Raw genomic sequence first — 24,210 nt, 5'->3', positions numbered from 1 at the left:
CAAGTGGTTTGACAAGACGTGCTTCAATAAGAGGCAGCTGAGTTGACTAAAGTCCCACTATAATTACTACAATAACAGTAAACATAACCAGTTATGCTAATGACTGCATTCATTAGAATATTTGATATAATATGTAGCAAGCATTAATTTCTCATACTTGCCTTTCTATAACACTGAAGCGATATTAATGATTAAATTCATATGGAGTCAGACTGGTCTCCACATAATCACTTCTACCACATTAATATAAAGATTTATTCAGCAAGACGCCTCAACATCTAAGCAAGTCGTCTGCTCTGCAGGGGCAGCCAGTGGAGTCAGTCTGATGTTGCTGCCATGCTTTGTTCTTGATGTATTGTGTTCAACAGACTGACAGACAGACCAGCACTTTGCACATCACAGTTGCCATGGTGTCAGGACAAAAAAAGAGATGCTGACTAGAAGACAAACTGTGACATAAGGCATACCTCTTGTCTGCTAAGTCTGTTTTGTTGCCGACCAGCATAATGATGACGTCACTTCCTCTCTCTGTTCTCACATCATCGATCCACTTTGACGTCTGCTGGAATGAGTTGACATCTGTTGAGCAAGGAAAGAAGCAGAACAGAGTTAAATAACAATCATGTTTGTACACCTTAAGTGTTACTGATCCAAATAAACATAATGTGCATTAAATCTGCTTGGTATCATCAGCTGTCACAAACAGGCTCAAAGGAAGCAACAAATAAGGATTACACACAATAGACTTTAAATCTATTAAAATGTATTAAGCTAAACAAACATGAAGCAACAACAGAGTGTGTAAGTCAACAAAATTGGTGAATGAATGTGCGTTGTGTGTGTGTGTGTGTGTGTGTGTGTGTGTGTGTGTGTGTGTGTGTGTGTGTGGAGGTGTTGAAGGTGCAAACACAAAAAGAAAGCTGATGCCAGTTGAACGGAAGAAAGAGAGAGAGTGAACACACATGCCAGCTTTCATAACCTGGAAGGCCCAGCTCAGCTTCAGTTTCTTAATTTATGTAAAGGAAAACACAAACTGCAGGAACCATGGTGACAGTTCAAAATATAAAGGAATATAATGGATGTAATTATGCTTCAGTAGTTGTATATGTATATTCATATTTTACTGAAGAAAAAAAAAGAGAAAATGCTCCTGTTGAAGACATTCTCACAACACTATAGTGTAAAACAAAATTGTCAGCTTCGTTTATTTTTCATGACGACAAATGCACATACTCTAAATATTAAGGGGGATGTTTCCCCTGTGTCCCCTTTAAAATCTACACCTATGGGTGCATACATCACTTCTTTCTGTATATATAATCTTACGGTACTAGCTAATAGATAGACGATACTATATGATTCACACAGAACTAGAATTACACAATAAATCAATGTAGAGCTGTGCACGTTCTCTGCTGTGCTCTGTAGCATGTTGCGGGTCTAAATAAATCCCTTTGACCTTGCTTCGTTCATTGAGTATGCAGGCTTGCTGGCATGCAGAGTAAGGGTCGTATCGCATTCGTAGACTGGGAATTTGACGAGACAAGACTCCACGTCAGTTTCAAGGTGAAAAGGGAACATGGTTAGCGTGGGTGGGAGGGTACCCCATGTTTTACCATAATACTTGGAATAAAAATTAATTTCCTTGGGGCGAAACAGAAGTCATTGGCAGATCTGAGAGAAGAAAATGTTGCTTTCCGGTCCATAGTGAAAAAAAATATTCCTCGCAAAACCAAGTGGATAAACATTCATCTTGTTTTTCAGATTTTTAGTTCTTTAGTTGAGTATGACTATTTAAACAGCCCTTTGACTTTTGGCTAATGCTAACATGGTACTTAAAATTCTGGATTTTGATTAGTCTAAAACGCATGGATAAACTTTGAAATAACCCAACAGCTTACTGGAAATTTATGACTGTAAACTAAATTATTGCAGACTGAGCTTCAGTTAAAGAGTTGGGAGCTCTTGTTTAAATATCAACAATCAACATAAGATCTAAGCCATAGAAATGTAAGATAACTGTACCAGTTTCAGTCACGCTTACTGGTTCTTCAGAGAAATTTGAATCTCTTTTCACTTTATGGGTGGATCCAATTTGGCCTTTGGGAAATATCATGAACATATTTAAATATTTGCAAAATCTCAACTCGGATCTTACTGCTCTGAAAATCGGTCACATAGTTTCATAAACAATGACAGTTTAAAGAAGCGGTGTGTAGGATTTTGTGGCAATGCCTGCGGTGAAAGGTCTCTCTGAAGTCACTTGTTTGCTTTGTTTATCATGAGCTACGTGAACATACACGGCGGGCTCTGAGGAAGAGGACCTACTCTCTCTGACATTAAGGGTTCATTCTAAGGTAACAAAAAACACAATGATTCTTATTTCAAGTGATTCTACAATAATAAAAACATCACTATTAATATCACTATTCCATTTTTGCCAATAGTTCCCCTTAACTCCTACATACTGGACCTTAACCCTGCGGTTTGCACTGAGGTATGGTAGTGTAACATATGTGGACTGTTCAATTAATTAAAAATGGTCAAATTGGCAACACCAGGAAGGAGAGCATGCATAAGTGGAGCGTATGCACACACAGATCTTCTCAGTAAACAACACGAAAATAGATCAGTCTTCATTTCTATTTTCTACATGAGGTGCATGCAACACTTTTATCCAGAATCAGTCAAGTGGCTGTATTTGCTAAATTAAAAACCACCAGTATGCAGAAAATTACAACGTTATATCAAGCAGGACTTCCACTTGGGATTTTTAATCACCTCAACAATTATTTTGTCAACAAACTGATTGCTCCATACCTTATGTCTGATAGACTGTAGTCTATAGATATCAGCTCACCCATGTTACACAATTCAATGAAAACTTTTAAGTTTTGTAGCAGTGTGTTGTGCCAAGACGCATAATAAAGGCTCACTATTTCTTTTGCCGTGGATTCACCCACAATACGCCTTATGTCTACTGTAGGTGTAAGCCATTAGAAAGAAACATTACGTGACACATCTGCTCCATGAAAAGTCCACATTACATGTTTAACATAGCCAAAGTTTAAAGAGTCAGAGAGAGATGATTTCTGGGTCTGCATTTTGAAAGCAAAAATGTAAGTCTGAATGTGTTTACAGACACAGTTTACAAACAGAGGAAACAGCTTGGTGTGAAATACAGAAGCATCATTGAGGGCACTGACTTGTACATGTCGTAGACCACCACGGCCACAGTGGAGTCCCGGATATAGCTGGGGATGAGGCTCCTGAAGCGCTCCTGTCCTGCTGGTCCCAGAGCTGCAACCTCACCTGGGGTTCAGAGAGAGAAAAGCTGAGGAGGCTGAGATTATTCAGATAGTCAGAGAGGCCTGGAAATAGTCGGCCTCCCTCCAGACACGCAACACACAGGCTTATACAACACGAGCACACGTACCAGGCACAGGCACACACACACACACATATAGGACAAGATGCACAAACAGGCACTATTTAGATGGTGGATGCTTCATTTCCAAGGTCGCATTGCTGTATGATAGATTCTCTGAGATAACAGACAGATAAAGAAGCAGGCAGGTTTGATTGTATTCATCTAGAAAACTACAAAGATGAGACGCTGTTCATCAGCACTGCTGAATACCTGAATGTATGTGATACATTACTCGCAGAGACAAACACCATTACAGTACGTCGTGTTTCTCTGAGAGAAGGAATTGTTGGACTGCAGACACTAACATTTAGCACCTCTGTCATGACATGAAGCAGAATGTATTTAGGTTCTCACGCGTCGATTCTTCCAAATACATGGTTTTCGACAGGAAGTCATCCCCTGATTGTGGCCTGGTGTAGGAAGAGAGAGACATCCCACAGATCAACATCACTCTATCATACTGATGAGAAGCAAACAGCAGCTGATTATTGCATCATGCCAAATGCCACTAGATCAAGATAGAGGAAGACTTATCTGTAAAATCCTGAGCTCAGCTACGCCAGTGTTGGATCACAGTCACATCACCCCGATGCACCAGGAGAAATCAAATATCCTGCATACATAGCAATTGCATCCCAAACACCGAACACAATACCTTTGGGTGACACTTCTCTTGACGTTCAGGTTTTAGCTCTGTCTTCTAGTTTTCTACTGCTGATTATTAAATTACAAACAGCTGCTACACAGGTCAAAGTATATCAGCATTATTGTGTAATATTCCATTTAAATAGTCAGAATAACGGTATAATTTCAACACGTAGTTTGAGGTATTTTGTTTGTTTTTACCCTCAAATGGGCTGCTTATAAATCACGCTTTATATCATCTGCATTATCATCCATTCATGCAGCAATTACGCATCCTAATCATTCCCTTATTGTGTCACTAGGCAGATGGCACTGTGTTCCCGTCTTCAAGCGATGTTTACTTTGCACAGCCAAGCCCACGGCTTTCTGCTTTGCTGCCTGCCATGATATCATCAGGTGCTGTGGCCACCCGCCCCCCCCCCCCCCCCAAATCAAACCAAGGAAATCAATGTTAAACTGCAGATCTGTGTTTGTTGTTGTTCAGGATTTCTGATGCCAGAGCTGCACGGCTTCGGAGTGTGAAAATAAACTTTAACATCTCACAATTACATAAGAAGACTGCTTTTCAAAAACAAACAAATCAGTAGTGGAAAATTATGTATACCATTATAATGATGTTTAGTTATAGTAGTAACTATTCTATTGATATTTTGCAGTCATGCAAGACTTTCTGTTGGGAATCCTTCTAATATACTATTGGACAGCAACAAGGTGCAGGATACAGCTGAAAAAATTACCACGATAAATGTTTCAGTTCAGTCAATTATATATACACTACTGTTGAAAAGCTTGAGGTCATCCAGGCAATTTTGTGTTTTCCAGAAAAACACACACTTATTCATGTGCTAACATAATTGCACAAAGGCTTTCTAATCATCAATTAGCCTTTCAACATGATTAGCTAACACAATGTAGCATTACAGCAGTGATGGTTGCTGGAAATGTTCCTCTGTACCTCTTTGTAGATATTCCATTAAAAATCTGCCGTATCCAGCTCGAATAGTCATTTACCACATTAACAATGTCTAGAAAAAAAACTGCTTTTCTTTTAAAATTAAGGACATTTCTTTCAAGTTTAATTTTTTAATGGTAGTGTATATATAATTCTAATGATTGATCAATTTTAATTAAAAAAGCAAAACATGTGTAATTTGAATTTAGTTGCACCGCACAAGCTCTTAGTGGCCTGAGAACCCCAACAGCAGGACTGTTAGCCAACATGGTCGGGGGTCGCGGGTGACAGGCAGCCGCAACCTCTATTAGTGGAGGTCTGGCAGGCGACAACAAGGGCCAATATAAGAGGCCCAGCGGGACTGCAGACTAGCACACCTGAGGAGTCCTGCATGGAAGCCATGGAGAGAGTGACTGTGGGCTGAAGGAGTTTCATTATCAAGGGGCACGATAAACTGCTATTATCCAGGGAGGAGGACGCTTAGGTTTTCATACAAGTGAACTTCGTGTTTTGTTATTTGGTTTTCATGGAAGTTTGCATCAAAAGTGAAACTACTGAACATTCTGTATCTATCATCTTATTTATATGGAGGAAGTATGTGACATTTGGTATTTATCAGTGTCATTTTATCGCCCATATTTTTAGGAAGACATTATGTACAGGAGGAGACTGAAGAGTTTGCAAAGAGAGATGACAGCTGGCAACGGCAGATGTGATATGTGTCCCTTTCATGCAGCTCATCCAGATGTCTGCTATCTCGCTGTATATGTAGGGGATGAGGGTGTAAAGGGTTCACTGGTAGCTGTTGCAGGACTCCTTCAGGATTACACAGCAGTCCCCAGCTGCATGTTTAAGACCTGTGTGACCCCCACCTGCAAACTCCAGCTCCGGCCAGCTGGAGTCAGCACTGTATATGTGTGATAGGTGTGGCTGACAGACTGAGCAATCCTGGAAACCTGTCTGCAGAGGATGCAGCCATCTTCGACTGTTATTTGTGTTAAAATACACAGTGACATTTTTTTAACCTGTCTGCCATTAAGCAGGTGGATGTGCACTGTATGGTGTGTTTTTCTGTTAGGCAGTCCAGCAGGGTGCCCAATGCCCACTTTGACAGAACTGGGCATCAGCAGCTTGATCACGCACTTGTTTCCTTGGCGATGCAGCTACCACAGTGGACTAACTCAGAAAGTCTGGCATGAAGACAGGACGTCATTTACACTCCTGCTTTAGACTGAGAAAGATCAAGCACTGCTAGGATGAAACTAAACAGCCTCAAAAGAATCCAAATAAGAAAAGTACTTGATACAAAATGATAACGAGTGAAATAAAAATATATCTTTTGGTTGCAGCAGCTCCAAAACAAACAGATGGATAACACAAAGCTCCAAAATTAATTCCCTATTAATTCTGGCAGAATATGCTTTAAAAGTATTTTCAAACTTTATGTTCTCCCGAGTAAACTGCTGCATGGTAGAAGTTAAAAGTAGCAATGATTGTATTAAACTACCAAACGCAAAAAACATAAAAATGCTTTTAAATCCAAAGCATATACAATTATATACTATTATTAACATTTTGAATGCAGTTTAAAAGCATAAAGAGGTTTTTCTTAGGGCATGGCAGAGGTGGTGTAGGTTCATCCTGAACCCAGTTTTAAATATAGAATCCCACACAGACAACTATACATGAACAGATTAGATCACGAGAAATTATTAATATCGTCTTTAAATTTTTAACTAGCACACATCGGTAGAAGACAGACCCATTCTGCTGGCAAGTAGGACTAGAAATGCTTTTAACAGCTCTGAGAAGGTTCAGGAAAATTATATTTGTAATGTATTGTTGATCTTTAACTTGAATATTAAGTGAAATTATTATTTAATAAGCTGATTTCTACTGTGTTCTTTCGTTGAGAAGACATTAGGAGACGTGTGATAGTTGAATTTACAGCCGTGTCCAAAGAGAAAACATCATACTAAAGGTAAATAATACTCCAACCTAAAATTGGTATTTACATTCGAGCCCGACCAATTTATCAAATAGCTGACATTATAGATTTATGCTATGTTGTTTGATATGCAAACAAGGCGTAAACTAACCGTGACGTCACCCGTTGGTTTCAACGGCGAGAAAATGAAGCCCGGATTTTGCTACTTCCTGGTCGCCGTTTTGGATTTTTTGGAGCCAGTGACGTAAAAGCGTCATCAAACAGACTGGACCGGAGAGCAACTAGGGGCAGGATTGGCTGAGGACTCTCTTATCCCGCCCACGTTTTACCGCAGAGGCTTCTGTTGCTGTCTATCAAGTATAGGCCACACCCCCTTGGGCTCCGCCAACTTTAACGATTTATTTAAAATTCAGTATTGATTTATTTTAAGATCGGCCACCTGATCTCTCATTTCACCATGAAAACTAACAGGAAAAAAATCCTGAGCTGTAGAAAATCAGTCTATCAAATTTTATTTTTTCCAAAAATGAATTGGGGTCTATGGAGCAAAGCTTCTGGGAGCCAACCCTAGCGGACGGCGGGATATTGCAAGTTTTGACACTTCCGGGTGGACTTCAATTCTGGAGCCAGATGCTACGTCCACTATATATGCAGTCTATGTATGCAAATCTAATGCAGAAAAACATGCTTGATGGAATGTAGAATGTAGTTTGTCCAACACAGCGGCTTTGATTAATTCGTAATCTTGGCTGATATAGTGAACTGGAATGACGATTTGAATATTTAGTTTTCTTTTCATATTTAAAAAAAAATCTAGTTGACAACCACAACATTCATCTGAAACTATTTCAGTCAATTTCAAGCAAGACAAGCCAACTCTTGCTACTATCAGCTTTTAATCAAATGCTTTTCATTTCTTATGGAACTGAAATAAAAAACAAGACATTTGAAAAATGTCACCCTGAGCTATGGCAAAATACAACATTAAACCAGAATATCTCCTTATAATGAACAGAGGTCTCAGAGTTCAGTACAAGTGAGTCAATCATGAAGCACAACAATCGCCTGAAACCTTAAATTGGATTTGTGAGCAAACGAGTAAGAATATTTATATCGGTTATTCAAGGTGCTTTACAGGCAAATGCAAAAGAAATAAAAGAAAAAAGACAAAATACATAAAAATTCAATTGAAGTTATTAAAATAAGCAAACACAACTTGAATAAAGTGTACATCAATTTATAGAATAATTACAACTGACTAAACAGCCAAAGACAAGAGATGAGAAAAAGCAGACAGAAATATGACATTTCTCTGAATAAATAACTAATCAAACAAATACAAGACTTCATCTTGTACTATTATGGGATTATTTTTTCCATTGTGCTCTTGCTGCTTTTATGCAAGTAGAAGATCTGAATATTTCCTCCACCACTGCTGCTCCCACCAGGACTTTCAAGGTCCAGTATCTGGCAGGGACGCTGTTAAACCAAAAGACCTTGAGTCACAGTGAGGAATGCTGCCATTTGCTCATGGCTCTGTATTTGACAGCAGTTTCTGAACACACAAAATCCGATTAAATTCAAGGGAACTGCCAGCACAAGGAGTGGGACTGAATCTACGTATGATCGACTCTCCGTCCTCAGACAGCCAGCTGTGTTTATAATACACCTGCAACACAACAATTACGGCCTGCTGATTTGTAAACTATACTCATTACAAATGTCAGTGCAGATTCATAATTGTTCTATTTAACGAACATTACTCATGTTGCAAAGCTTTATGGACATATTCCTACCTCACTACAACATTAATTTGAGATTTAAACAGCACCCAGCCAAGGTAGAACACAAGATAGAAGATTACTGATCAGTTATTGCTTTTCAAGTCATCATTTAGTCTTAAAAACAGAAAAAAAAATAAAGAACAGAGCGCAAAATGTCACATCCTCATGTTGTTTACTTTATGACACCATTAATTTAAGGGGATAAGCAATTCAGCTGCTGAAATATAAACGTTTTACTTAAGAGAATAATTATTAAGAAAAACTGCTTACAATGATTCCACAAATTGTTTCAATTCTTAAAAGGAAATAAATCTCTTTTTTGCTTATAACATTGAAATTTTATCTTAAACTGCTGTTTTTCAGCTACAACTGATGATAATTTTCATTATAAATTAACTTGCTCATTATTTTCTCGTTCAACTAAGAACCTACTTAGTTTATTTAATGTCAGAAAACAATGGAAATGCTGTCATTCTGAGGTCATCATCGCCTGATTAACACGGCTGTGCCTAATGACTATTGTCAATTAACCTGTTAATTGTTTTCTTGATTAAATAGTTCAATATTCTTTAATATGTTACAAAATGGTGAAAAATGTCGATTAATGGCTTTCAAAGCCCAAGACAATGTCATCAAAAGTCTTGTTCTGTCCATAACTCAAGGATATAACCATCATGCAAGGGGGAAAGAAACCAAAAAATATTCAAACTTAAGGGGCTAGAGTTGGACAATTTTTACTTTTTTCTGAAAAATTATTTAAACAACTAAATGATCACAATAGTTGCCAATTAATTTAATGGTCAACAACTAATAGAATAATTGACTAATTGTTTCAGGTTCTAGGCCTGACAAGTGAGTGCAGCTAATTTCCATGATGTGGAACCAAACTTCCAATTCAGAAAGCTTCGCCTGAGATACTGTCAACAAACTGCATTTATTACAAATTTCATTATTGCTCGAGGAGATAAAACTATGTGGCTCAGTGAGCAGGACAGAGGAGGAGAAGCAGAGTTAGAAAACAAGTCATTGCTAACTGCTAATGTAACAGACAAGACCAATGCACATAATAACTGTGTTAAATGAATGCTCATTTAGGTTCAACAATTTTGTGTCTCACTTGTTATGATTATTACATTGCTGTATCCCAAAAACAACAACATGATATCAGCATTGTATATTAGCCTTCTGCCACTAGGAATGTGCAATTAATGATTTCAAATCAATGTCAAAACAATTCAATTAGCAAATCACAATGGCTGCAATTAAGGAAGATGGGGGTGTGACTACAAAGTAATGAAACTGATGCTGTAATTTAATTTATTTCATTTGAGCGGATTGAATATTTCAGGGGTTGTTTATGTTGCACACTGATCAATGTATACTACATGGATCATCATCACGCACACAGTGGTTCCACTGAGTCTCATTATTCAACAGCCAAACCTTGCACATTTTACGGCACATTGGACTGTAAAAACTGTCATGGCAATGGTGTGATAAACACTCTTTTGATGGCGCCTCATGTGATCATGATCCATCACATCTTTTAAATCTATTACAGAGTTAATGGGAGTCAATCCATTAGTCATCAGCTGTTAAACTAATGGTAAACATTCTCTGATTACGTCTTCTTAAATGTGAATATTTTTGGGTTTCTTTCCTGATGCACCGCACTAAATTGAATATATTTTTGTTTTGGATAAAACAAGACATCTGAGGATGTCATCTTGGCTTTCGGAGAAAACTGAATGACCTTCATCATATTTTATTTCTGATATTTTATAGATTGAACAACTAATTAAGTTATTGAAAAAATAGGACAGGGAAGAAAAAATAATTGTTAGTTGCAGCCTTAGCCATCAGCCATTGAAAAACCCATGTTAGTTGACCTCTAAGGTGATGCTTGTTTTTTTCTGAATAATAATCTACAACCAAACATGTTTAATTTACTATTAAACTTATTAAATTAACTATACTATTGCATAAGACAGAGAATATATTAATTGAGAGGCTGGAAACAAGGGAAGTTTGGTTAGTTGGTTCCAGCTTCTTTTCCTAGAGAGATAAGCAATTACTTATTCATCTTTTTATTAATGAATTCAATGCTGTTTTCTGACAGAGTGAAACATATTATGCAGAAGATTGTTTGCAAACTGAAGCATTTTCAAATTTAGTCATGAAAAACTGAAAAGCTGAAATGCAGAAAGAGGACCACAATGGCATTAAGTCAAATTCTACACATCTACAGTCTTACGCCCTGTGGCATTTTAAATGGATTGCCCAATAAATAAGATTCACCACTAAGCAGCAGAATATTTGGGAAGAGCAGACAGATGCAATCACAGCCTGGTGTCCAGGCCTGACTGACAGCTCCACCACAGCTGACAAAAGCATTCTGCCTCCAGAGGCCTCTGAGCCTTTTAGCATGTGCTGCCAGGCAGCGAGGACGCCTGCCTCTGTCTCTCTCGGCTGGATGGCTGCTTGATGGGAGACTGCTGCTTTAGAGGCAGCAAATGTGGCTCACCTCGCTCACATCCTCCTGCTGACTAAAGCAACTGCCACGGTCGGTTTCATCTTTCTGATGGCCCTCGGTCCCTAAATATACTGCTGCTCCTCCTTCAAAGGACTGAACTGGATCTGCTCAAATCTGTGAGCTTGACATACATGAAAACAAAAACAAGTGGTGATACTGAGTGTTAGCCTGGAAACTATGGCTTCGTATATCTTCTCATCAGGACAGATGTCTCCTGCAGGCTGCATTCATATCATTTTTCCACCCTCACTGGGCAAATCGAGCCTCCCCGCTGAGCAGCGGCATAAACACTCACACTGATCTAATGCATGCAGCATTTTAATTAATACTCAAAGGTCTCAGGAGTTGAACTAGAAAACATTGAGCCAGAGAGGAAAAGAAGTGGCATTAAGACAGAGGGCAGAACAGGGCACACACAGGAAAGAAAACACACCTATTCAAGAGAGACTGAGCTTCAGCTTTGGCTACAAAGCAGAGGATATGACACCCATAACATAATCATTCCTTCCCTAGCTGGAAAAAAAAACAAGGAGGTATGTGTAAGAAGGGAATGAGAAGTGTGTTTTTCTGGATGCAGGGTGAAGTGGCGGATTCAAACGCCTTTATTTCACGCACAAATGAAATAAGCATCTGATTTCCATATTCCTCCCTAGCTGCTGCCATTACAGTGGTGGGAGGCAGAGGCTGACATTAAACAGCAGATGGGGACTTTATTAAATAAGCAGATGCTATCTGTCCAGCTTCTGTGTGTCCTGTTAAAATGGCAGGTTTGGCTGAAAAAGCCTTGCTGTGGAGAGCTCTCTATCTTTCTAGGCCTGTGCAAACGGCCATTTGTCGGGAAAACTACGTTCCCACACGCTCCTCAGAACGACTACAATTTGACGGAGGCTGGATTTCAAAGCGGTAATTTATCGAGCTGCATTCAGGTTCAGAGTTACAGCAGTGGCCTTGAAGCAAGACAGACTGCAGGCAACAACAGATGCCCGCATTCACTCTAGGTAATGGTACTACTTAAGAGTGTGCTACTCGCTGAAAATGATGCAGGAAATGACTGTGTCACATTTAGCATCCATGCATTAGAGGCTTCATTTATACAGATATCAATCTCACCACCGTCTGGAACATTCTGCACACAGTAATGCTGGACTGAAAAGGGGGAAGGGTTTTTCAAAGACTGACATTGTTGGTCCCTTGTTGGACCAAAATGACACCCCACTGACACTATAGAGTTTATTTCCCCATCTACGTCAGCGAGTTAGTGTTCGTCCAAATTTTGAACCCGAGGTTTTACTTTTTACCACAGATGTTAATAAGTTTAAAATATCGTTTATCAGTCTGATGGACTACTAATTGATAACGGTGTCAGGCCTGAAAAAGCATCAGCATTCTGTCAAAAATACTGATATGATTGATATATACCAAGGCTCCTTAAAGTCCAGACGTCAATACGCATGTGGTCTGAACAACAAGTCAATCAGGACTCAGCCTGTACATTGTGTGATCAGAACACAACGTTCCAAAGTATAATATTTTGAATTTTTAAGTAATTTTTCTATCGATCCAACACAATTTTAGTGAAATTAAATAGGCAGTGGTTATGTGTGTTGTTTCTAGCAGAAGCACTGTCATACCAGAGAAATGTCTGTTTGCTTCATTGCAAAAACAAACATGGTCTTGTGTTCTCCAGTACACAATTTCTAAAACAAATGCAAATATAAACAAAATGTCAGAGTCAGAGGTGATTTTTTTATTGGTTGTACTGATGCAACTGACTGCAGGCAAACAGCCATTTTAACCGCTCGACTCCAATGTACTTTACAGATCCCATATTTGATCACTTTTCAGCAAATAAACTAAAATCTCTCATGTACCCAGATTGTGTCTTTCAGTTTTTCAGATCAAAATTTGCACAGATGATTCATTTCACCATGACTGTATAACCCCTGGTTTTAGAGCTGTTCTGAATGAGAGGTTTTGCTCTGAAATCCAATGAGCTGCTGTTGTTCTCGCCTTCTTCAGGAGTCTGTTTTTAGCTGGATGACTGTTGGTTACTTAGGTGTTAAACATCAACTGGGTTGAATTCTTACTGGTTTGTAAAGCTGGGAGGCTAACTGGTTGTGGGGGGATAAGGAATGGCAGAAATAAATGTCTTTACATATTAATTGTTTTTATTTAAGCCTCCACGTTCACAACAACCACAAAACACATAAAAAAGTCACTACTTACCAAATAGGTTATTTAGTTATTTTAACTATATGTTACTCAATAATTATAATATAATGTTTGGTAAGTATCTGTTATTTTGTCTGTTTTGGCCAATCATTTCACAGGAATGAGGAAAAATCTGATGTGGATCTTTGATAGATATAAAAAAAAAAAAACACCTGTACCTACTGTGATGATTCAGCAGCAACCCTAGACTTTAAACATGAATCAATAAGCAGATTAATTTACTTTTCCCACTGCAGAGAAACTGATAAGGAAAGGTTGTGTAAACAGCTGTCATCATAAACCTGCTTCCCAGCTGTTAAGTCCACAGCCAGCTTTGTCCAAATACAAACCACTTTTATAGAAATTTAGGGAAATGACTTTAAAGGAACTTAAATGCAACACAGAAACTGACTATCTTAACAACAAAAAAGACTTGAGCCCTGACAGCCAATGTGAAATGTCTGTCTCTGGAGTCTTTCATGACTTATGAATGTGGAAATGTAAGAAGATACAGAAGCAGCTGTGAAAGCGCAGCATCACAGAGCTAACACAGACAATTTAATCCACACTCAATGAGCCATCCAAATCTCATTACCGCACAGTACTTATGTGAACACTGAAGTATAGAGACGAGCCTTTTTTTTCTTTTTTGGGGGCGATGCAGGATACAGTGAGGTTCAGGGGTACAGTTCTTTGTGCCATCATTGATAACATAATAAAAATGAAGAAATTACAAGCTAAATAACATTAACAATATATTTACATTGATTCATTACTAATTGTATAATATATCAGCATTTTTAAACAGTGCTTTACAAAAAATAAAAATGATAGACATATATTGAAAAGTAGTATCGACGTTACATAGCACTAAGCAATTACGCTACATGATCTAGAGTAAATGCAGAAAAATAATACAAAATAATCAATCAATAAAAAAGTGGCACAAGAAAGTATAAAAAAAGGTTTGAAAGTCAGTGAACAGAAAAGTGAAATCAGACCACAAATGTTTTAAAAAAAAAGATGTTCAGGAGGATAATGAGTTCATAACAGGCTTTATCTTGTTTATTTGAAAACCAAAGTGTAAAATCATGATGGTGGGTTGTGTGTCAGACTTTTAACTGGAAACCAGTGAAGAGGTCATAAAACACATAAAGCACATAACCCCCCATAAAATCAATGATTTAGTCCAGATTACATTTTGTGGACAAGTATGTTAGAGTGTCATTAATCTTCCTATTAAAGTCAAGGAGAGTTTTTTCCTCCCAAAACGTCAAACTATTCCTTCAAAACACTTCCATTCCTGCTGATAGAGAGCCTGCTTCAATTCTACAAGATTATAGTATAGAGGACAAGGAAGTCAAACTAGATGGAAGCATTGAGGAAAAAACGAGGCAGAGCTGTGATGGAGAACTGAAGCGTTCTTTAGAGAGCACTGTAGATGATTTAAAGACAGGGCCAGATTAACACTTGGGCTTTTGGGAACAAAGCCGCAGGTCTCCAGTTTTAGGATCAAGAGGTAGAACATTATTAACTCTGCTGGAGTGCCCGCCGGCCAATTTTATACCTGATGGAAATGGTTTTGTGTTATAAAATGAACTGACGCTCATATTAAAGTCTGTGTAAAGTAGTAAAAAAAAAAAATACGTGCCTGTTTTAATAACTACCCGGTCAAATCTGAATGATTAAAAAATGCCAAGTATATAAAATTAAGTTTCAAAGTTTTGAAAAGGAAGTTGTCTTCTCTGTTCTGAAATGCTGCGGGCATGTTGGCTTTCACACATGCCCAAATTAACCATACTTTCTATTCAAACAGGCCTGAGTTTGCTTGACCTTAAACAAACAGGTTAGATGTGAAATAAAGGTGCGCTTAAGATACAGAATATTTTTGTCACTTTGTGGCTGTAGAAAAAGTTACTTAATATAACAAACTAAGCGCATAAAGCAATTTATTGGTTGGCCTGGACTCTGTAGTGTGAGAAACTATTATGGTTCCATTTGGTGGTGTCATTCACAAGCTGTTTTTGGTTGTTTTTTGGTCCTGTCAACATTTTTACTCACTGTGGGCTCATTTTCACTGCCTTGGCTCGAAGCAGAAAGAACTCAAAATGTCTTTTGAGCAGCATAACTACGGTAAGGCATATTGCCATAAATAAAAACTAAAAAAGAAACCAAGTCAAATTTCTTTCATTATTGATTTTACAAAATTTAATAAGACCTGGAATAGCCCCGAAAGCACCCATAGCTGTTACCAATTCTAAAAAAAATGGTAGCTCTACACACAATATATACCGCCTCTCTGCTCTATGCAAACACAGCCTGCAGTTCAGCCGAAAACCACTGAATTTTTGTAACGCAACAGGTGGTCACAGCAGAGCCACTAAGGAACACAATTTGTTGTTTTAAACTGAATCTGGTCAGAGTAAATTTTAAAATGATAAGGACTTTGATTAAATAATCACGATTTTAAGCTTAGATTTGGTTCGATTTTTCAATGAAACTCAAAATCACACATGATGACTTTAAGGACCATTACAAAGTCGAAAATCTGATGATTCTGCTCTGAATGCTGTTACTGTGGCAATTTTGTAAAAAATAACATGCCTTTCAAAGTAGCTGTCTGGTTTTGGGTTTCAGAGGCTTAACAATGTTATCCTCCTTCTCGCATTCTCTCTCAGTTTTCTGTTACTCAAATAATTTTCTGATGTCCCCAAAATATATATTTACATAGGAAAATATCTGAAATGTGATTTCTTAAGAGCAGGACTATTGACATTTATAATGCACTAAGAAACAAATCTCAGAATTTCCTTTAGATGGACTTTAAATGCACGACACTGTACTGTGCACTGTATGTTCTCTATTGTTTGGCGAAGAGAACCCTTCCTAAATGTCCAGAGACATCCCTTAAAAAACAATAGACTTGGAATATCATCAGTGTGTGATGAATAAAATTAAGACATAAAATCAGGTTTTACTTCTTGCTTCAAGTTCAACAAAACAAAAGTTACCTCTCTAGTTTTCTTCACTTTCGGCGTCCTCATATTCTGATGCATTTCTGTATTTCCAAAACTAATCTGTTGATGTTTTCCACATATTACACAGGCTCATAATGTGGTAAACTCCCACAACAAAGAGCCTGACTGAGCTAAAAGACACACTATACACTATATGAGAGGGCGGCAGAATAGCTTTGTGAGATTTATTTTTAATTCCTTTTTATTACTATGGAAGTAGATACTTTTTGCTTATAAAGCAATAAAGCTGCAGGTTTTATTTAAGGGTCCTTTGTGTATCTGCAGATGCTTGCATAGACCTCTGGAAGTGCTGTAGCTGCATAAGCAATATTCTGTTTTTAGAAAGGCGAGTGAGATTAGGTTGCTTTGGAGAACAGGGTTAAAAATACTGATCGCCTCGGGGCCCACAGTGTTCAAGATGCTATTCAGTTCAAAGGTGGTAACATCCATGTTGGCTAAAACTTCATTTTTCACACAGACAAAAACTGCTATTTCTTGTCAATTAATTTCTGATCACAAACTTTATTTGAGTCCTATTTCGTCTAAGTGGAGTTCATGTCTTTGATTTACTGATATATTCTCAGCTGTGTGCTTCACCATCAAAGAAAAGCTCCATAGCTGAGTGCGACTGATCAGCGAAGGCAAAATATTCACTCTCTGTGCCTGCAGTAGCACCTACCTGATACGTGTTGTCAAAGCTGTCATACATGAACCGTGTGATCAGAGACGTCTTTCCAACTGCAAGACAAGAAAAAGACAGACTGCGTTAGACAAGAGGCTCCATCTTCCTGCATTCAGACGATCGATGAATCTAACCGTGGGATTGGTGGTTATGGTTTCTGCCGTGGCTGCCACTGCTGCCCAGGGAACTCATTAAAGTGTTGGGGGTGACCAGGAGGTCAGCATGGCAGCAGGTCCACGTGTAATTACAGTGCTGCTATCGCTACCAGCATTCATGTGGTCCTAATATTCTCCATTTAATATACAAAACTGGGGAAAAAAACAAGGGAGAAGATGAAAAGTAATGGTTGCAGAGTGAAAGAAAACCTAGGGTAAACGTCAACCACCTTCTCAGTAAAGGCACCAGACTGCTATGTGATGGATAAATACTGGAAAACAGCCACCTAATTTCAAATGAATTTAATAATTAATTCAGAATTTTGGGAGCATTAGGCATGTCATGCCAGAATTAATCATGTAAAAGAAAGAAGGCTGGTTAAACATGATTGACTTATTGATAGATGGCATATATGGCTTTCAAGTTTTTTTTTTTCCTTTCAGTGGATTTATTAATGAGGGGAACTGGAGCAAAGCAAATGCAGAAGCCAGCAAGAATCAATCACACCCTCCTCTTATATCCATTTAGCAGCAGTGCAGATGCTTGGCTGAGAGCCACTATCTTATATCCCTCTAATAGTGGACCTGATCCAAAATGCAATTGCTATGTCCAAACAGCCACTCGTCTGACTCTGTATTTTGCTGATTTCCACATTTCCCTTTATTGACTTTTGACTAATAGACCCAAATGTACTCATCTACATACACACCCAGTGCAACATGCAACAAGATCTTGTGCAGCTGTCATTCCAGATTTGTTGTTTTTAAATATTTGTGAAATTCTAATTCATTATCCATGGGAAATAAATATACTGTAACTGAATGCTCTTAATTTGCAAGCACAGTCTCACTCAGTAAACATAATCTGTCTTCTATTCACAGTTCATCAAATGGGCAGCCAGTTGCAATTGTTTACAGACAGAGTTTTAATCAGGCAGACTAATTACATGTGTCTGTGCCCTTGTTCGGTTTCCATATCTGCGAGGCAGGATCTGATGTGCTGCTACTGATTATGCTAATGATCTCATGCTAATATATCAGTACATCATCTAACTTACTTAGTTCCAGAGCTGTCCTACTTTAGTGAGAAGTGAATGTAAAGGTGGAATATGCGATTCTAATCCCACACAATTGCTGTTGAATTCAGTAAATACCTCCTCATAGTCTGCCAGCTGTCCATTCTGTATGTGCAGTGAAAATAAATCTAGTGTTCAGACACAGGCCTGGGTCTCTCAATGGGAAACAAACAAGGTGGCTCGGCCTGATCTACACAACACTATTCCAGCATTTTCTAGTTCGTTCTCGAAGGAAAGGGAAGGTAGAACTGGCACATGTTGACTCTGTAAATATGCTAACTGGCTGAATATCAATCTTTCTCCAAGTCCAGCAACATGTGGCATAAAGCAGTTTCCCCATGGGAAATTATATGTCACCTGTGTGTCATTATTCTATAATTCTGATATTATCTGGAAACATTAACACAAATCAACTTTAAAGATGGGGGACGCAGTATTTTTTATTTATTTTTTGCACCACTGGGTGCAAAATTCAATGCTAACTTTTCAGCTTAATGTTTTAAAAGAGGTCTAAGAGGAAGCTAGACTTCTGAAAATCTTTTGAAAAATCGAGTGATGCAAAGGTCTATCACAGGCCACTTCATCTTGATCAGGGCTGATAGTAATAAATAAAGTCCAAGTGCAAGGGTTTGATGGAAAACTTCAAATTTTGTGTGAAGCCATAAATGAATATTGATTTTCAGCTTGACTATTTTTGTGCGTTTGTACAGCGACAACACTACAAAGGCAGTAGTGTACAGACATGTAATACATAGATGTTGATCTACTACATATGTACAAAACGAACTCATCCAAGAGGACTAGAAAGTACAGTGCCTATCAGAAGTATTCCCCTTTCACTGCTTTTCAACACTAAATGACGGCCAATTTAATTAGGCTTTTCTGACAAGAATTTGCAAAACAAAAAGTACTATTTCATGTCCAAGTGAAAATAGACTTCCACAAAGTAATGTCAATTAATAAAAAACAGAAACTATAAAATACGTGATTGCATAAGAATTTCACACCTTTAAAGGGTTCATAATGTGTGTATAGTAACAACAATTATGCATCTGTAAAGTTTGCACTGCAGAAGAGTATAATCTGGATCTTACACACTCTGAAGGCCATTTTGGAAAAGTTCTGTTCAGAAAGTATGGCCACATTACAGTGGTTTAATTTTAAGGCACATCTTTTTCTCTAAGTTTCAGCCCTGCATCCAGACTAAAACACTGATGTGGCTGCACACCCACAGAAGTTTCTAAATTAGAAAATTTAAATGGGCTAATAAAGACATACTTAAAATGAAAAAAAGTTTCCTTACTAAAGCTCCTTAATGTGCAGTGGAAGTTGGCGAAGAGTAGAACACGTTCATTTATGGAGTCATTTATCAAACAAAGATGCCAATTATCTGGTTCAGGCTTCTCAAAACTGAACAGTGGCTGCTATTCTATTTTTTATACAAGTATAAAAGGAAAATGTTTTGATGTCTGAACCTTTAGCCAGAAAAAAATAAGCATTTAAAGACTGCATTTGTGAGCAGTGTAAATAAACTGTAATGGACATTTTCACTACATTTTGACACTTCAGGTATTGACTTTACAGTGGTTTAAAGTGGTCCACCTCCTGTTTATCACCCTCTATATTTGTTTCGCACAGCATGCCTTCACATCAGTGGGTATGAGAGAGCAGAACATTAGGACACAGAGTTTGATCCAGCATCCTCTCTGCTGACTCATCCTCCACGACCACTAAACAACATGAGACTGCACTCTCTGTGCCTCTCAGTCACTGCTTTCAAAATCCAGGGAGAGACAGCATGTCCTTATTTCTTCCTCTAACAGAAGTAGTATCTGGGGGAGTGCATCATGCACTAAATCTGAAGAGACACCAAAATTCCTTCTCCATAGATGGAAGATTCACTGCAGCATCCTTTGATTTGTCTTGGAGGCATGGAAAACAGTGCAATGATGGACACTGAATTACATACCTGAGATGTCATTTCAAAAGATTACACGGAAACAAAACATATCCCAATCCAATCTGCAGTACTCTCCTACTCCTTAAAGGCTGTACTGAGTGTTATTTAATTTTTGTCAATATCTTCAGATGTAACTCCAGGTCTGTTTGTGTGAATTTAATTACAGAGATGGAAGCAGGAAGCTTAGTTACGCTCATGGCTGCAATAATTTAGAGAATTTTCTGTTAGGCTAAAAAGAACTGATTAACAAGGCAGATTTTTGATTACATTTCAGAATTAGCTCTGCATTTCTGAGTATTTCCTCCTCATAAGCTTTTCATCCCCTTTGCCATTACCACTGAACACTATTTTAGAGACTATGATGGGATTCAAATGATTAGCAGCTTTAGTCAGACATAAAAGTAAAATCCAAAGCAGCGGTAGAGAGAACACAGCGATAGCCTCTTTTCATTCAGGTTGTAATAGAGGTGCGTTCTCGTGGGGCAGAAAAAAAAACCTGCAGCTTATTAAATTTCAAAAGGAAGGACAACATGGAACTACAAGAAGTTCAGCTATAATTTAAACTGTCTGGATACAAGCCAATAACAAAACTGAAGCAGAACTAATCATGTAATGAGAAGCAAGTGGTGAAACTGACTAATGCCTTCTTTTAATGTGATTCTTTGGATATATCCTAGAAATGAAAAAAAAATCCTACACCTGCAGGAGGTTTAGTAAGGACCAGGTATATTTTTTATTAAGTGCTAATGAATTAGGTGCTATTAATAATTTAATCAATTAACAATATGTTAATGAACAAAGCAGAGAATGAGTGGCATGCACATCAGGAGATACATCACAGACTTGCAGCAGTACTTGGCTGCACCACTAATCAGAGCCTCCTATTGTTGAATCAGTTGGAGTTAAAAAGGCTTCAGCTGACCTCCAATGAGTGCACCTCCCTGCTGTCCAACTGCTGACTTTGGTGGTTGTGTTTATGAACTCTGTTGTATCAAGTTGTAAAATGATGTCCTGCAGCTGTCCAGATTAGCTCGCAAAGCTAAAGCTCGTGCTAAAGCTAAACTAGGATATTCATCAGTATTTAACACAAAGAGGATTCTGATTATATACTTCCAGCAACACTCAAACTAAAGCGATGAAGTACGATGCTCTGCTCTGAGTATAAATACACTTTAGATGTGCATTTCATGGACTGATAAAGTTGCTGCGACAGTATTTGTAGACATCTATTCCAGATGAGCTGCTGTTCTAGCAGCTACATTAACATATACTACGGTAAATTAGTTACTCCATGATGTAGATCAAGAACGAGGATTATTCTGATATCAAACTGATGTGAAGAGATAAGTACCTTACAGGTTTTTTACTGTGGACAACTGCAGCACATTTGTTGTGTTTAAGATATTTGATTTTGTTTGGTGAATTATTAAATCACAGTTTTAAATCAAGTATTTTTTTTGCCAATTAATTTCAGCTTCAGTAACCTAATGTTCACCTGATCTGCAGTCTGGCTGAGCTGAATGTGAAATGTCAGTAACTAAAAGTAGTTTTATCAGCTCAGGGAAATCACTACTTAAAATTTGCATCCCATGTGTGGTAATAATGCTACATAACGTTCAGGATAATCCCTCTGTATAAAAGTAATGCCGAAACATTTATTTTCAGCACCCACTTAGTTGCTTTGATGAATTCTCCCACTGACTTCAGGCCATCTGTGCAAATGTCTCATCTCAACATTTAGGCTATTTACAGTAGCTTTTTCTTCAGTGTCTGGCACCTATTGATTGCCATCACACTCTAACTGGAGTAGATAAAATGTAAGAGTTCCTCTTTTGCAAATGGACAACTTAATAGTAGGAGAAAACTGTCCATCGTTCACAACAGCAACTTAATTCACCCAAAACGCCTCAGGGTGGCTTTCACCAGTCATCCTGTGCCTGTTAATAAAGACCTGGTGGGCTAGTTTTAAGAAAAGCTCATTCAAGTCCTGATCTGCTATTGGACTCAAACAGAGACCTCAAAGCGAGTATGCAAATGTCCTCCTCTTATGTTGCCTTAATTAGTGCCTGTCTGGTCTGTGGAGGGACATGATGCTTCATTGTTTGTCATGATTTCCTGATAATGCCCAGATTAAAGGCACCGTCTCCAATGACATGATAGTTTTATTCTTTTACTAAATTTTGCTGCATCATGATGTTTTAGAAGAAAAAGGATTTTCAGTTGTTTGTTATTACAGACAGCTTTGCTCATACGCTTGTGGTAATTTTAGAGGAGTTATGCTCCTGTTATATAGTTGCAGCGGGGTTAGAGAGGACAGATTTATGAGGTTGCATAAGGCATTTACATCTTTAACATCGTTGTGCAGCATTGTATGTGAACTTGATGACACCATCTTCTATTTAAACCTACAGCTAGAGGAAGTCTACATGCTGGCATGGAAACAGTACCATGTGATGTGACTGTCTAATGTGAGCAGACATCTACTGAAGACTTGTAGGACCTATTCTGTTTGCTGAAAAACAGTCAGTGAAATATATTGAGCCTGAATATATAGTGTCCAGAGTTCCTCACTTTGATACAAGTTAGCAAGTAAAAAATTTCTATCCCAGTTTAGTCAACATGGACATACATTGTGGAGTCCCCCTTTAAATACACTGCTGGTTATTACTAGGGCTGAAATGATTCCTCGAGTTATTCAAGTAATTCGATGACTAAAATTCCTCAAGCCGCGGTTCGAGGATGGACCCAGACTTCATTCAATACAAACCGGGTCCTTAAATTTTTACAGGACAGTTCTATTTTAACCAGCGCAGTTTTTCTATTGTTTACGGCAGGAGTGCCCAACCAGTCCGCGGTCTAAACAGTCGTCTAAACTAGCTGTTGGTGAACTAAAACAAGGACAGATTCAGCTGCTACACGGCTTATTTCTCACCTCAGATGCTTTCAGAAATGCTTTTCCCTGAAGTGTTTTTGAAATAAAAGAGGTAGTTTGCAGCCGAGCCGCTTTGTTTTTCCGACTCATCTGCCGGACTGTCAAACTGACAGCTTGGTCACGTCATGTGACAATGTTGTGGTCCTCTAGTGACCGCCCACCACGTGTGCAATTTTCAGATGGGGCACGTTTACATGCAGGAAAAATGCATCTAGTGGACATTTATCTTCACTGTATGTTTTCTGTAAGTATTCAGGTACCGTGCCAGAATTCCGGCGTGTGGTGCCGGCGTTTGGCTCGAAAAAAAGAAGATAAAAAATAGGACTACATTGCCAATGGAGTTCATCTATCAATGGAATGAGGGGAGCGCAGCTTTTGTTCTTAACCAAACTAATATCATGAGCCAATGGGAAGTAAAGTAGGGGCAGGTCTTAGAAAGACATTGAGATCCAGTTGCATTTGAGTCCTTACCAGCATTCAGAGAGCGCAGTTTTCCGTCAAAGCTTCTCAGTCATTGCACAATGTTAAATGTGTATATATATATATATATATATATATATATATATATATATATATAATCCGATTACTCGATTCATCGTCAGAATAATCGATAGAATACTCGATTACTAAAACAATCGATAGCTGCAGCCCGAGTTATTACATTCATGAAACCTACTAAATTGCTTTGTAGTGTTTGTTAACTAGTAAGCAGTGCATATTAGTATGATCCTTTATGTGTGCCTCAGTGCAGAATGCAACATGTGACAACCAATCACCCTGCTGATGATATACGACCACACAGAGGAAGCTAACAATTATGCTGCCACATTATAGACAATTAATAAGTAGTAACACAGATAGGGGATTCCTGCGTAGTAGGTTTCC

General features: G+C 38.2%; 1 protein-coding gene across 1 annotated transcript in view; it reads right to left on the bottom strand.

The window, feature by feature from the left end:
- rab6ba (RAB6B, member RAS oncogene family a) overlaps nt 1-24,210 on the bottom strand; it is a 73,466-nt gene that overhangs the window by 23,313 nt on the left and 25,943 nt on the right. Inside the window, 6 exon segments of the mRNA XM_051947265.1 lie at nt 468-579; nt 2,045-2,049; nt 3,213-3,291; nt 3,294-3,334; nt 3,787-3,829; nt 17,184-17,258. Of these exon segments, the coding sequence (XP_051803225.1) occupies nt 468-579; nt 2,045-2,049; nt 3,213-3,291; nt 3,294-3,334; nt 3,787-3,829; nt 17,184-17,258 (355 nt within the window).

This window comes from Acanthochromis polyacanthus, chromosome 4 (assembly GCF_021347895.1).
Source record: "Acanthochromis polyacanthus isolate Apoly-LR-REF ecotype Palm Island chromosome 4, KAUST_Apoly_ChrSc, whole genome shotgun sequence".
Taxonomy (NCBI): domain Eukaryota; kingdom Metazoa; phylum Chordata; class Actinopteri; family Pomacentridae; genus Acanthochromis; species Acanthochromis polyacanthus.
Note: the sequence above shows the minus strand (reverse complement) of the source record. Positions and strands in the feature narration are given on the sequence as shown.